At 42.8% G+C, this 14,534-nt stretch overlaps 1 protein-coding gene across 2 annotated transcripts; it reads left to right on the top strand.

Annotated features, from left to right (window-relative positions):
* The first annotated feature begins 1,890 nt into the window (after window positions 1–1,890).
* On the top strand, window positions 1,891–13,328 carry LOC129817193 (beta-soluble NSF attachment protein). Of its 2 annotated transcripts, XM_055872188.1 has the most exons (10): window positions 1,891–2,118; window positions 4,604–4,683; window positions 8,636–8,752; window positions 9,907–9,953; window positions 10,437–10,514; window positions 10,718–10,858; window positions 10,993–11,097; window positions 11,233–11,301; window positions 11,488–11,538; window positions 11,778–13,328. In XM_055872188.1, the coding sequence occupies exons 1-10, from the start codon at window positions 2,021–2,023 to the stop codon at window positions 11,877–11,879; spliced, it is 888 nt and encodes a 295-aa protein (XP_055728163.1). In that variant the 5' UTR covers window positions 1,891–2,020; the 3' UTR covers window positions 11,880–13,328. The 2 variants fall into 2 exon arrangements, with proteins under 2 accessions (XP_055728163.1, XP_055728164.1); XM_055872189.1 differs by lacking the exons at window positions 1,891–2,118; window positions 4,604–4,683; window positions 9,907–9,953 and having other exon boundaries at window positions 8,645–8,752.
* Window positions 13,329–14,534: the final 1,206 nt, after the last annotated feature.

The raw sequence follows: 14,534 nt of genomic DNA, 5'->3' as shown, positions 1-14,534 counted from the left end.
CGCAGTCATGGGTGAACAGGGAGTACGGGAGGGGACTAAGCACGCACACCTGAGGGGTCCCTGTGTTGATGGTCAGCTTGGCCGATGTGTGGGTGCCTACCCTCACCACCTGGGGGGCGGCCCATCAGGAAGTCCAGGTTCCAGTTGCAGAGGGAGGTGTTCAGTCCCAGGGTCCTGAGCTTGGAGGGCACTATGGTGTTGAACACTAAGCTGTAGTCAATGAACAACAATCTCACGTAGGTGTTCCTCTTATCCAGGTGGGAGAGGGCAGTGTGGAGTGCAATTCTTTGTGTTGTTGTGTCAACATGTATGGAGCATGTAAATTAAAGTGTTTGAAAGAATGCAGATGGAGGGAAGGGGGTGCCTGTATTTCACTTTAGCTCTATGCATGCCCATTACATCGTGACTGGGGTGGTTTGTGGTATGTATGTGGTACAGGTTTTTAGCCATGTGTTAATAAGCGCCAGCAGGTTGTAAGCCCTGCGTTATTCGAATCCAGTATCAGGATAAATAAAAAGCAAGGTCTGCTAATGTAACAGTATAACTTTAAACCGTACCTCGCCCCGACCCGGGCGCGAACCAGGGACCCTCTGCACACATCGACAACGGTCGCCCACGAAGCAGCGTTACCCATCGCTCCACAAAAGCCACGGCCCTTGCAAAGCAAGGGGCAACACTACTTAAGTCTCAGAGCAAGTGACGTAACTGATTGAAATGCTACTAGCGCGCACCCGCTAACTAGCTAGCCATTTCACATCCGTTACACTCACCCCCCTTTCAACCTCCTCCTTTTCCGCAGCAACCAGTGATCCGGGTCACGGCACCAATGTAACAGTATAACTTTAAACCGTCCCCTCGCCCCGACCCGGGCGCGAACCAGGGACCCTCTGCACACATCGACAACGGTCGCCCACGAAGCACGGTCGTTACCCATCGCTCCACAAAGGCCGAGGCCCTTGCAAAGCAAGGGGCAACACTACTTAAGTCTCAGAGCAAGTGACGTAACTGATTGAAATGCTACTAGCGCGCACCCGCTAACTAGCTAGCCATTTCACATCCGTTACACTAACTTTCTTTAACTATGTTTAATTAACGCAAGCAATAAATGGCAAATGCAATTTTCGTATATACGGGTTCGCTGTATCACCGCGCAGGGTAAAACGGAGAACTCTGGAATGTGCGCAAACAACAGTTATTATACTATGACATATTTCCAGCCATATTTCCAACCCGTCCGTTGGCCTATCACAGTAGAGGCTGAGCGTGGTTTAAACTTTGCTCAGCCTATCGCTGGCACTCAGACTGGTCCCAGTCCCTTGGTGCTCGCAGGTGTCCGCATCTGGTCCCTGGGTAGATTAGATCTGTCTTGTTCCGCTCCCCAGATGCTACACTCAAACAGTTCCTAATATGGTATTGTCCAGTGTCCTACCATCCCTGGTTGGCCTGGAGATATGCACCCCTCCCCTCTCCAGATTGACCACAGCTTTTATAGCATGTCACTCTATGTTGCTCAGTCTTTACACACATACACACACACAAAAACAATGCAGATGTAACAAAACAATATTAATCTTCATACAATATGGTAGCAGGCTATAGTGCATAAACATAAATCCTAACAAGGTGCGCAATGACGTAAACAGACTCAAAATGTATTTGTTAATTTCTCATTGCCATGATAGGAGCTATTTTGCTTCCCAGAATTTGTTTTGTTCTAAGATCAGAAAGGTGTCAAAGCACGAGTATAATTTATGACTTAACTAAAGTGTGTGAAATATTACGTAACAGGGGCTTTAATTTATTTGTTTTTCAGGTGGGAGTTGTAGTTTAACTGCATACAAGGTCAAGTTTTTTTTGCCTAGATGGAAACTCAAAGTACCATGATTCTCTTGGCTACTGCAAAGGCACGCCTACGCTAAATAAAACCATCGACTGTAATCCTTCATTACTAGAATCGAATGCTGGTATTATTTTTCTGACTGCTACTTAACGTTAGTATTTGCATTGTTCTAATCAGAGAATGGACAACTCTGGGAAAGAGAAAGAAGCGATTCAGCTGATGGCTGACGCTGACAAGAAAGTGAAAACGTCTGGCTCATTCTTGGGAGGCATGTTTGGGTAAGAATGCTTCAGCAACGACGATGTCAATAAAGCTAACGTTCGTTAGCTAGTTTATCATCAGTCCGCATGCTAACTCAGTCTCTATCACAGAGTTGTTTACCATTAGAGATGACTCTTTGGCACCATGCCATCGTATGTAGCTAGCTCTATGATGCTACAATATGTCGTTATGTGACAATGGACATCCTCTAAGCATGCCATAGTAAACATTTGCCATTAAAATAACTAACTAGTTGCTAGCTATAACCTCATGCATGCTTCTGCAGACAGTCTATGTTTAACCAGCTATAGTGACGTTAGCTAGCTAGCATTGCGCCTTCTAATTAGCAAAATTAGCGAATCTAAGCCTTGAAATATGCAGGTAATGGCAAATCTGTCATTTGGGCAGTGGCTCTGATTCTAAATATCTAACTAACCACCTTTGGATGATTTGTGCACGTACACTTAGTAAGTAACTTAGTATTTATTGTCTGCCACAAATCAGTTACATTATTCCCTTCAAGTGAATGTAAACAACTTAGAAGCAGGTCACGACTCTTGGGCCTGTGCCATGAAGGCTAAGTAACATCCCAAAGGCAGGCGATTACTCTCCATGCATACATTTTTATGATTCTTTTGCGTCTTTTAAATTCTTCGTCACATATCGGGCCATCTGATACAGCACACCAATTCGGTCTTGACTAATTTAACAATTTCTATGAAGTGTAATCCTATATGCCACCTTTGTGTGTGCTGTATTTATGAATGCATTTGCCTGCAATTTATTCCAATAGTAGGATTTAGGAGTAGGTGTGTCTGCCAGTTCCAAGGCCACTGCAATGCAGGTCAGTTCTGTTCCAGTCTCTGGTGTATCTAACCAGTCAGCTTTTGATGTCTATTTGGCAGCCTTATTAAATTATATTGGTCACATACACATATTTAGCAGATGTTATTGTGGGTGTTGCGAAATGCTTGTGTTCCTGGCTCCGACAGTACAGTAGTATCTAACCATCGTTACCTGTCTGTCTGTACCCTACCTAGGGTCCTGTCTTGCACAATCATGTGACATGCTTGGATTTTAACCTTTTATTTAACTTTTTCATCAAACTGTCCCCTTTGACAATTTGTGACATGATTGCCCAAAACACGGGGCCCTAATCATACCATATCAGTGAAGAGAAGAAATTTGGTGTACACACACTAAGATTCACTGCATTCAGTACCTGGCAGCCATCCAATAGTATTCTTAATGAAATGGCTCTCAAAAGGGCCAGTAAGGTGAAAGCAATGGAGAGGTCTAAATCTGACACTTCTAACTCTCCATCGTTAGAGAAAAGACTACCTGTATGTCTGGCTTTGGGAACAGCCTTTCTACTGTACTATACCCGGTGAACAACCATTAACGTGCTGTATGAGGATCATATCAGATTGAGGTAGGCCTAAAGCCTTTCATTAAATGGCAGTCGACTTTCATACCGATTTTATCGACTATGGCGATATTGTTAATAGGAATGCAGGTGCCGCTGTATTGAAGCCATGGGATGCAGTTTATCATAGCGTACTTGCTTTATTACGAGTGATAGGTTCAGTACACATCATTGCATTCTGTAAATTAAAGTAGACTGGCCTTCTTTGAAGTCTGGTAGATCGATGCGTTACACTCTCTTTTTGTTTATAAAGCCCTCCTGCATAAACTTCCGCCGTACCTTTTCTTCATTGTTAACTTACAGACGTACGAGATACTACATGATGAGAGCAAGATTCTTTTTACTTGTCAAACTGCAGCCAAGCATCGGTCACGATGTCACTAGAATAAGACCCTCGATATTTATTGGAAAGGATAATTAAGCTCATCGCTGTGCACATTCACCACCCTGTGAAGTTCATCATATCATCTGTAGCCTAATAAACTGCATGCATTCCCGAGTCGTAGTGGGAGGACCACGCGATATTTTGTCGCGTGACTCCCAAGTTTGCTTCCATATTATGGTTATTATATCAATGTTTCTACATAAAGGGGTTTCCACCACCATTTCTCACATAATACATTATACCGACACCAAGATCCACCTTGTCTAGCGTATTTAGTTTTGTCGGAAAGTTTACATACAAATTTGCTGCTTCCATCAGGCCTGCCGCAAATTTAAAATATCCGACATGTACTTTACGCGCAAAAAAAGGTTGGATGGAAACCTGGTTAGTGACTGATTGGACAGCTAGAGCATCATTAGTCAAGAGTTGGAGGACATTCCCATGGGGTCAGGGAGAGAGAGACTGGGAGATCTATACCGGCACCACCATCCAACATGGCCGGCTGACTGATGTCTTCTCTCTCAGCATAAGGGGTCTGGTCAATAATGAAAGTGCTTGGTTGATGAAAGCACTGCATTGTAGTCTTTTCCTATATTAGCAACTTCACCCACATCTAAAACTGTATCATTACGTGGCATAAGTTTGAGTCTTGTGTGTTAACCCTATGTATTTTGCTCTCTTCTCTCTCCAGTGGACCTCATAAAGTTGAAGAGGCTTGCGAAATGTACTGCAGAGCAGCCAACATGTTCAAGATGGCCAAGAACTGGAACGGTACACTTCTGTCTGCTCTATTTCACACTAAACATGGTTGACCTTGATTGAACGATTAGCCCATTAGTGGTTGCACGTTGTGTCTGAGTTGAGGTGCGCGCGTGCGTCTCTGACGACGGTAGTAATTAAAACTAAAGCGTTAAATGCTGTCAGTATGGGAAGTATTGACTATACAGTGCTGTGAAAAAGTATTTGCTCCCTTTCTGCCCCCTTTTGTCATTTCTTTTCATATCCTGGACATGGAATGTTGTCAGATCTTTAACCAAAACCTAATATTAGATAAACGGAATCTATCCATAGAACATTCTTCCTGGAGTCTTGACGATCATCCAGGTGCTTCTTGACAAATTTGGTTCGACCTTTTGGACGACATGGGTCCTGTTGTGTCTGGCGAAAACCGAACACTGCATTCCACATTAAGAACCTCGTAGCAACGGTCATGGTGGCGGAAGCGTGATGGTTTGCGGATGCTTCGCTGCCTCAGGACCTGGACGACTTGCCATCACTGAAGGGACCATGAATTCTGCTCATTAATTCTACAGGAGAATGTCAGGCCATCCGTCTGTGAGCTGACGCGCAGCTGGGTCCTGCAGCAAGAAAGTTATCCAAAACACACAAGCACGTCTACACCAGAATGGCTGAAAAGCAACATGTTTAAAGTTCTGGAATGGCCTAGTCAAAGTCTCTAGACCACATATGTCAGAGTCAAGGCCCGCGGGCCACATCCGGCCCGCGAGAAGGTTTTTTACGGCCCCTGGGATGATCTTGATTTATTATTAGAACCGGCCCGCAGACCGCAGCAAGCCGGCAGCCCGCAGATCTTTTACACGCACCAATACTACATTTCCCACAATGCAACGGTGACGCACCGAGCAGTAGGCTGCTTCATTTCAATATTTATTGGCACAGCAGTCGTCAGCATCACAGTAAAATTAACTTTCAGATACCCATCAAAAATGGCAAAACGGAAGGTGGACACTGAGAACCGGGGGTTTCAAACAAGGTGGGAGTCGGAGTATATGTTCACGGAGGTAGCTGGAAAACCTGTGTGTCTTCTGTGTGGAGAAAGTGTGGCGGTACTGAAAGAGTATAATCTGAGACGACATTATGAAACGAAACACGCGGACAAAAACAAGAATATGGACATGGAACAAAGGCTACAAAAGGCAGAGGAATTAAAACGAGGCCTCAAATCTCGACAGGCTCTGTTCAAAAAAGCCAAATCACAAGGCCAGGCTGCTGTCAAGGCCAGTTTTATTTTGGCAGAAGAGATCGCTAAATCAGCCCGGCCATTTACGGAGGGGGATTTCATCAAAAACTGCATGATTAAAGTTTGTGACGAAGTTTGCCCAGAAAAAAGGCAACTCTTTTTAAATGTGAGTCTGAGCAGAAACACCATTGCCGAGAGAGTAGACCAGTTGTCCATCAATCTAAAAGAGCAGCTTGTGAAAAAGGGAAAAGATTTCATTGCATATTCCTTGGCTGTGGATGAGAGCACCGACATTTCTGACATTGCCCAGTTGTCAATTTTCATCCGCGGAGTGGACTCCAGCCTAAGCGTGACAGAGGAGTTTTTGGCTTTACGTCCTATGCATGGCACAACTACGGGGCATGATTTGTATGATGAGGTGTCAAGATGTGTAAATGAGATGGAGCTGCCTTGGGAAAAACTCGTGGTTTTGACAACCGACGGAGCACCTGCGATGTGTGGACACAGGAGCGGACTGGTGGCGAAGATACGGGAAAAGATGCAAGAGGAAAACGCGACAGGTGAGCTGACAGCTTATCATTGTATCATACACCAGGAAGCGTTGTGCGGTAAAGCCTTGAAAATGGAGCATGTAATGAGCATCATCACGCGCACAGTTAACTTTATCAGAGCCAAAGGTTTGAATCACCGCCAGTTCAAGGCATTTCTGACGGAGTTAGAAACGGAGCATGGTGATTTGCCTTATCACACAGAGGTGCGATGGCTAAGCCAGGGAAAGGTGCTTCAAAGATGTTTCGAGCTTCGTGAGGAGATTTGTCTGTTCTTGGACAGCAAAGGGAAAGACACAACACAACTCCGAGACTAAATGTTTCTGTGTGAAATGGCTTTTCTGTGTGACATTACGAGTCATCTGAATGCAATGAACTTGCAGCTGCAGGGTCGGGATCATGTCATCTCTGATATGTACAGTACAGTGAAGGCATTTAAAACCAAACTGACTCTGTGGGAGACGCAGATGCGGAAAGAAAATTTGAGCCACTTTCCCAGCTGCCAGACCATGAAAGAGAAGCTCTCTACCAGTGCGTTCCCGAGCGCACAGTTGGCTGATAAAATAGGTATGCTTGCCGCTGACTTTCGACGCCGATTTGCTGACTTTGAAGCACAAAAAAGCAGGTTGGAACTGCTCGGTAACCCATTTGCTGTTGACGTGGAAAGCTCACCACCAAACCTCCAAATGGAGTTGATTGACCTCCAATGCAATGATGCACTGAGGGCAAAATATGCGGCAGTGGGTGCTGCGGAGTTCGCCCGTTTCCTCCCCGACACAATGCCCCAGCTGCGCATCCAGGCTGCTCAAACGTTGTCTATGTTTGGCAGCACATACCTGTGTGAACAACTGTTTTCTTTGATGAACCTGAACAAAACATCACACAGAAGTCGACTTACTGCTGAACACCTCCACTCAATTCTGAGGATTTCCTCAGCTCAGAGCCTTACCCCGAACATTGATGAACTTGTGGAAAAGATGGGACACCACCAAGTATCACCCTCAACCTCAAACAAGTGAACATTACTGTGCAATCACATATTTAGAGTTTTTACTCAGTTCAAGTTTAAAAGTTAAAGTTTAATATTTGTTTTCACTGCATGTTACTTCTCCTTAAACAAAGTGTTGTTTTTGATTAATAGATTTTTGCACTTTATTTTATTGTATTTCAATCCAATTATATTTTAAAAATATTTCAGTTGAGTGGATGATAGAAAATTGCTATTATTGTTTTTTTCTTTGAAGTAAATTTAGCCCACTTTTGCTAAAATAGAAAATATAGGCTACTGATGGTGCCTTGAATACCGGTTTCTTTCATTTAATGTTCATGTTATGGGGATTTTTATATAAAGGAAATTTGTCTTTTGTGTCTGTTGAAAATTAAAGATTACTGACAGAGCCATAAGAAAATATTGCTTTATTTATCTGATCATATTGGAATATATTTGTTAGGTTTTCAGTAGGTTCAATTAGGTTCACTAGACTATATGCGTAATTTAAAAATTTTTCAATGAACATTCGAACAGTCCGGCCCTCGGCTTGTAGCTAAATTTTTTATTTGGCCCTCCGTCCATTTGACTTTGACACCCCTGCTCTAGACCTAAGCGTGATTTTAAGATGTTGTGGCAGGACATGAAACTAGCAGTTCATGTGCAAAAACCCACAAATGTCGCTGAGTTAAAGCAGTTCTGCATGGAAGAGCGGGCCAAAATGTATCCACAGGGATGTGAGACTGATCAACTACAGGAAGCGTTTGGCCGCAGTCGTTTCAGCTAAAGGTGTCACAACCAGTCTATTGAGTGTCGGGGCAATTACTTTTTCACACTGGGGCATTGGGTGTTGCATTAATTCAACAAATGAAACCAGTATCAGTGTTATTTGTTCACTCGGGTTCCATTTATCTAATATTCGAATTTTGGTTGAAGATCTGATAACATTCAGTGTCAGAAATATGCAAAAATAGTGTGAATCGGCACTAGGTTGACGTGTTTAATTAACAGTAGCCTACACACATGAAAGACTGGCGGTGTGTGCTGCCCACTCTGTGTGGCTGGAGTCACTGTGTTTTGGAGTCATTTTAGCTGTGTGACTCCTGTAATTGCACAGCACTATTCTTGGACGGCCTTGAGGAACAAGGTGCAATGGATTTGCTTTATGTTGAGGTTAAATTTGTTTGTGTGTGTGTGTGTCTCCAGCTGCTGGTAATGCCTTCTGCCAGGCGGCCCGGATCCACATGCAGCTCCAGAACAAACACGACTCGGCCACCAGCTTCATCGATGCAGGAAACGCTTTCAAAAAGGCAGACCCCAACGGTGAGATACCGCACACCAAAAAGCCAAACTGGGCCTTTTAGGCTATTGACCTCAAACAGCCTGCTTTAACTTTTAGTTGACTACATTTCAGTCCCTTGTGAAAGTAGCAAAAACTGCTGCACATTTTCCAGGGCTAATAGAAGTCCGTGGTATGTGTCAGTCAGATCCACACAGGCAGCAGTGGGAGTTGTGGCTCTGGAACGATAACTTGAGCAGAATGGGCTCTACGGAGAAGCTAGAGAGTGATAATGAGTTCCCAGTCATTTCTTAGTGTTACACACGATAAGTCCAAGTCTTTCTAGTACTGTGTCAGAAATCAGGCCACCCTGTATAGGTTGTCTTGGTTGGCACACATGTCAGATGCAAACATCTGCTCCGGGGTCAGAGGGGAGAGAGCCATGCTATATTACTGACTATAAACTAGGTGGTTTGAGCCCTGAATGCTGATTGGCTGACAGCCGTGGTATATCAGACCATATACCATGGGTATGACAAAACATTTTATTTTTACAGCTCTAATTATGTTGGTAACCAGTTTATAATAGCAATAAGGTCACCTCAGGGATTTGTGGTAAATGGCCAATATACCACGGCTAAGGGCTGTGTCCATACACTCCACGATGCATCGTGTCTAAGAACAGCCCTTAGCTGTGGTATATTGGCCATATACCACATGCCCTCGTGCCTTATTGCTTAACTATATTAAACTGTGACTTTATTGCAAAAAAATTGCCCTTGAGTACCGTTCAATAAATATTTACTGAGTAGAATTGAGTAGCTCCAGTGGGCTCTCTTTACCTTTTGGTATGATTAAAATTGTAGAAAGTTGGGGCTGGAGTACCAGCCCTGGGATGGTTATTATTGAGGTTAGCCTGCCATGTTGTCGAGAGTGGATTTAATAATACACCCACCCACCGGTGGTGGTGGTATTATAACCTACTGTAGATGAAATACCCAGGCAGCCACAAGGAGAAATAAGATGTAATGTTATGCAACCTTGATCTACGAGAGAATCGTAACGCAAGCGGCCGCCATTGTTTCTTTCACTTCTTTCCAATTTTCTGAAATCTCCTTTTGACGTATGTATGCATCTAACCTACCCTAATACTGTCTGTCACTCTAACTCTCCCCTCTTCCTTTAATGCTGCCAATAGAGGCGATCAAGTGCTTGAACGCAGCTGTTGATATATACACAGACATGGTAAGACAGACGCACAGACGGGGACATGAACGGCCTGACCCATATAATACATTGTCATGGTTCATCACCAGTGTTCATGAATGACCGATTACTTTCCTTGTCAGAATTGATCCTTTTGGCTGTAGTTGTAAAACTGGTCTGATAATGCAGGTTCTACCATTTCATTCCAATGCTATTCTCTCTATGGCACCCTCCCTATAGTATAGCCCAGCCCCCTTGAAGATGCTCCTCTCTGTTTCAAAAGAGGGTGATGTATTGCGTGGAGTAGCTAACGAAGGCCATTTCAACTGCAACGTTTGTATTGGGACCCAGGCTACATCTGAAAGTACTTGGCTTCTCTGTCAAGCCAGTTTAGTAGTGATGTCTCTCCTCTCTCTAAAGCCACTTAGTAACGATCAGGGTCCAGAGTATTTCCTGGCCTGGTCACGTAGTAAGGTAAAACTCCCGGCCCCAGTATTGATTCCTGTGTTTTGGCTCGTCCAGGGACGGTTCACCATCGCAGCCAAACACCACATCACCATCGCAGAGATCTACGAGTCAGAACTGGTGGATATAGAGAAGGTGCGTATTGAATGTGTTTGTGCGCGTGTGTCGTCGTATATGGTTATTGGACAACTAAGGTGTCTGAAGACTTGGAATAGTTGACCAATTTCTCGCCGTCTCATTTCCTTATTGGTTTACATTAGAAAGAATATTCCATTATTTAGCATTTTCTGGACCTCGACTCAGTGTTTTGGTTCCCGTTCCCCCTGGTCCTGCTCTAGGCCATCGCCCACTATGAGCAGGCGGCAGACTACTACAAAGGAGAGGAGTCCAACAGTTCTGCAAACAAGTGTCTACTGAAGGTGGGGGCCTACGCCGCTCAGTTGGAACAGTACGCAAAGGCCATCGAGATCTACGAACAGGTGTGTGTGTGTCACCTCGGGATGCTTGTGGGTGCACGTGTGTCTGAACAGAAACTGATTTGTATATCAATGGTTTCCCAATGAAAATGGATGAACCCAGTGAATTGACCGTGTTCGTGTGTGTGTGTTACCAGGTTGGATCCAGCACCATGGATAACCCCCTGCTGAAATACAGCGCCAAAGAGTACTTCTTCAAAGCCTCTCTGTGTCACTTCATCGTGGATGAACTTAACGCCAAAGTCAGTCGGCAGCGCCATGTCACCTAGACCACAAGGGGTTCAGTGCCGTTCTGATTTGTAAATGAAGCAGTCCTCTGACTTAGTGCTTTGTATGAAGGAAAACTGCATTTAATTTTTTTTTCTTTTTTTCTGCAGCTTGCTGTCGAGAAGTACGAAGAGATGTTCCCAGCTTTCTCTGACTCAAGAGAGTGCAAGCTGTTGAAGGTATGTCACTGACCCCATCTCTAAAACCTTCGATTTGTTAATTGTATCCCTTTATGGTGTTGATCATGGTAATATATTAAAGTTATATTGTGCAAAGTTCACTAGATCCACTACTACTGTGTAGCAACTGCACGACAGCCATTTTGCAGAAGCAATCTGACAAGCTAATGTAAATCTGTTTTACAGAAACTCCTGGATGCTCATGAGGAACAAAACTGTGAAGCTTTCACAGAAGCAGTAAGTCTAAATGGCTCATTGATTCACAGGGCGGGCTGCTTTTTCCCTTTTTGAAAAAAAATGTAGGTCTGATGTCGTTGCCTACCATTGGATTGGTGAAAGCCATTGACTCCAGTACATGGCATTCACAAATGCAGTCATGCCAGATCAGTAATTATTTAAGGAAAGAAAGCATGGATTCCTTTTAGTATATGAACAGGTGCTTAGATTTAATCTTATTCCCATTCAACCTCCCTCAGATTAAAGAGTTTGACTCCATCTCTCGTCTGGACCAATGGCAGACCACCATGCTGCTGCGCATCAAGAAGACCATCCAAGGGGATGAGGGAGACCTGAAGTGAGACCACGCCAGGGGGAACACAGCACCGCGGGGCGCACACATGGCATGCCACCCCTCTCCACTACTTCACCCCTTACTCATCCCATATTGTTTTTGTGCAATGACTCAGTCCAGGTTCTTACATGCAGAATGTCCAGTTAGTTAAATCCGCTGTAATGTCTAGGCCAGGGGTCTGACTTTTGGGGATGGATTTGAAGTTTTGGTCAGCTAAACAATTTGTTTAATTTAGTAAATCTGTTCCCAAGTATTCCCACAAATTAAAAAAGGGATATGTGATTGTGTATCAATGTAAAGAAGGTGTGAAATTATTCTTTTCAAATACAATCTCTTTTTGGGCTTAGTTGTGGTAATTTTGCAGTGTACAAATTATTAGAATTATGTTCTGGCCCCGAAACCATCCACTACTACAAAAATGATCCTGCGTCTGAATCTAGTTGCCTACCCCTGGTGTAGGTCGTTATAAAGACTATGTATACTCTGTTGAATTCTATTATAATATCAGTGCTCTCTTATTATCGCCAAACTCTAGTTAGGATGTGGATCCAGACGCTCCTCTTTCTGGAGGATAGATCTGATACGTTTCCTGTTTAGTGGTGAGTAAACTTCTGAGAAGGGCAGAGAGGCATTCTAATACTAAGGCATTGATCACTGACGTTAGTATTGAGCACACACACACGGCATGATTTGTACAGCTGTAATTCATTATTGTATTAGGTTCAACAGATGTGACCTTTCATCTAGAAATGAGTATTTTAAATATATATTTCCATTGTCTTTGCTTGGCTTCCAACTGAAAAGTCTTAGAAGGGAAATGTCCATTACTTATATCATAAATGGTTCTTGTAAACAAAGGTATTCCAGCCTGAGATGACACAATGAATTGTTTCATATTTAAAAAAAATCTTATTCTTGAAATGGACAATTGATACAAATACAATTTATTTACAATCAAGACATGGCCAGAAAGTATATTTTTTTCTTAGTTAGCATTTTTTCCATATTTCTTAGGCAGATTGTGTAATAATACAGAATATGCGAGGCGACTTCCTAATTCTGCTTGTAAATGATTTTTTTTTAAACGCAGAGCTAAGAAGAAAAAGCTAAGAATATCCCTTACCCTCTTGTAAGAGCAGTTTAATTTCTGAACTCCAGCTTGTTCTTCCATTGTCACTCATGTTGATGTACTATGTGTTGTGACGTTGTAACCATGTTGGTGTATGCTAGTGCATCCTCTTGCTGGCCACTAGCAGAGCTGCATTTCTTTGTGTGTATAGGTAATAGTGTTGTGCAACATTTCCTAGTAGTGAACTGCCGCACGGTTTCTACTGAGTGCCCCACAACGTAGGGGGCAGTCAGCCTGCATATCAAGCTTCTTTCAGATGGAATGGTGCTATTTTCTGTTTTATTTGGTCTGTGTCTGAAAATGAACTAAATAAAATCATTATCATTCTGTGGGTCTCTACTGATATTGCTGTTTGTCGAAAACTTAGTCCACACAATTTGAATATATGTGCATGTATATTTTAATTTGTATTACTGATGTTAGGAGTAAATGTCAAAACGTGTTACACAAAAGAAACCATGATTTAAGCATACTAAGGCAGAGATTCTGATTGCGCGTTATAAACCTTGCAGCGTTTTCCGATTAAGCCAACATATGCCGCGTCGACCGTGAATGGGATCTCCGTGGGATCATTGCCTTGAATGATACATTTATACCCAAACAATTATTTTTTTCACAAGATTGCAACCTTACCATTTATTTATAGCTTAGTTTCAGGTCTGGAACTCACCTTTCTGGTAAAAATGGTTATACATTTTGTGTACTCACTTGATGCAAGCTCAAATACATAATATTTGTATTAAGAAAATATATTTTTTCCCTATTCAACAAAAGTGGGGCTTAAAATGACATGTTTTTTCTAAATATAGGAACAATCAAATAAAACAACTTACTAAGCTAACATGTGTAATTGTTTTAAGATGGTAATACCATCTTAGCTATTAGATTTAGAATTGTAGGTCCCCTTTAAGTTTAAAAAAAATTGAATTATTTGATATATTGACTTTGGCCTTACTTTTAGCCTATACAAAACATTGATAACAGATTCATGGAAAACAGAAGTTTCTGTCCTACAGCTGAGAGGGATAAGAACTGGAAACTTTTTGTTGTTGACATATTAAACCCCTTTTGTCACTAAACTACTACCATATATACAGTGCATTCGAATAGTATTCAGACCACCTGATTTTTTCCCAAATGTTACGTTACAGCCTTATTCTAGAATGGATAACATTTCCCTCCCTCAATCTTCACACAATACCACATGACAAAGCAAAATCTTTTTGTAATTTTTTCAAATGTGTATTTAAAATAAAAAACTGAAATATAACATTTACATAGGTATTCAGACCCTTTCCTCAGTACTTTGTTGAAGCACTTTTGGCAGCACTTACAGTCTCGAGTCTTCTTGGGTATGACGCTAGAGACTTGGCACGCCTGTATTTGGGTAGTTTCTCCCATTCTTCTCTGCAGATCCTCTCAAGCTCTGTCAGGTTGGATGGGGAGCGTCGCTGCACAGCTATTTTCAGGTCTCTCCAGAGATGTTCGATCGGGTTCAAGTCTGAACTCTGGCTGGGCCACTCAAGGACATTT

The sequence above is a fragment of the Salvelinus fontinalis genome, chromosome 20, assembly GCF_029448725.1.
Source record: "Salvelinus fontinalis isolate EN_2023a chromosome 20, ASM2944872v1, whole genome shotgun sequence".
In the NCBI taxonomy this organism is placed as follows: domain Eukaryota; kingdom Metazoa; phylum Chordata; class Actinopteri; order Salmoniformes; family Salmonidae; genus Salvelinus; species Salvelinus fontinalis.
This window is presented reverse-complemented; position numbering and strand designations above follow the sequence as displayed.

What these genes read in the sequence shown, in the direction of transcription:
- LOC129817193 (XM_055872188.1), top strand. Translation starts at nt 2,021, where the DNA reads ATGGACAACTCTGGGAAAGAGAAAGAAGCGATTCAGCTGATGGCTGAC. An exon ending in AACTGGTGGATATAGAGAAG is followed by an intron (nt 10,515 to 10,717) that starts GTGCGTATTGAA and finishes GTCCTGCTCTAG; the next exon opens with GCCATCGCCCACTATGAGCA. An exon ending in CCATCGAGATCTACGAACAG is followed by an intron (nt 10,859 to 10,992) that starts GTGTGTGTGTGT and finishes GTGTGTTACCAG; the next exon opens with GTTGGATCCAGCACCATGGA.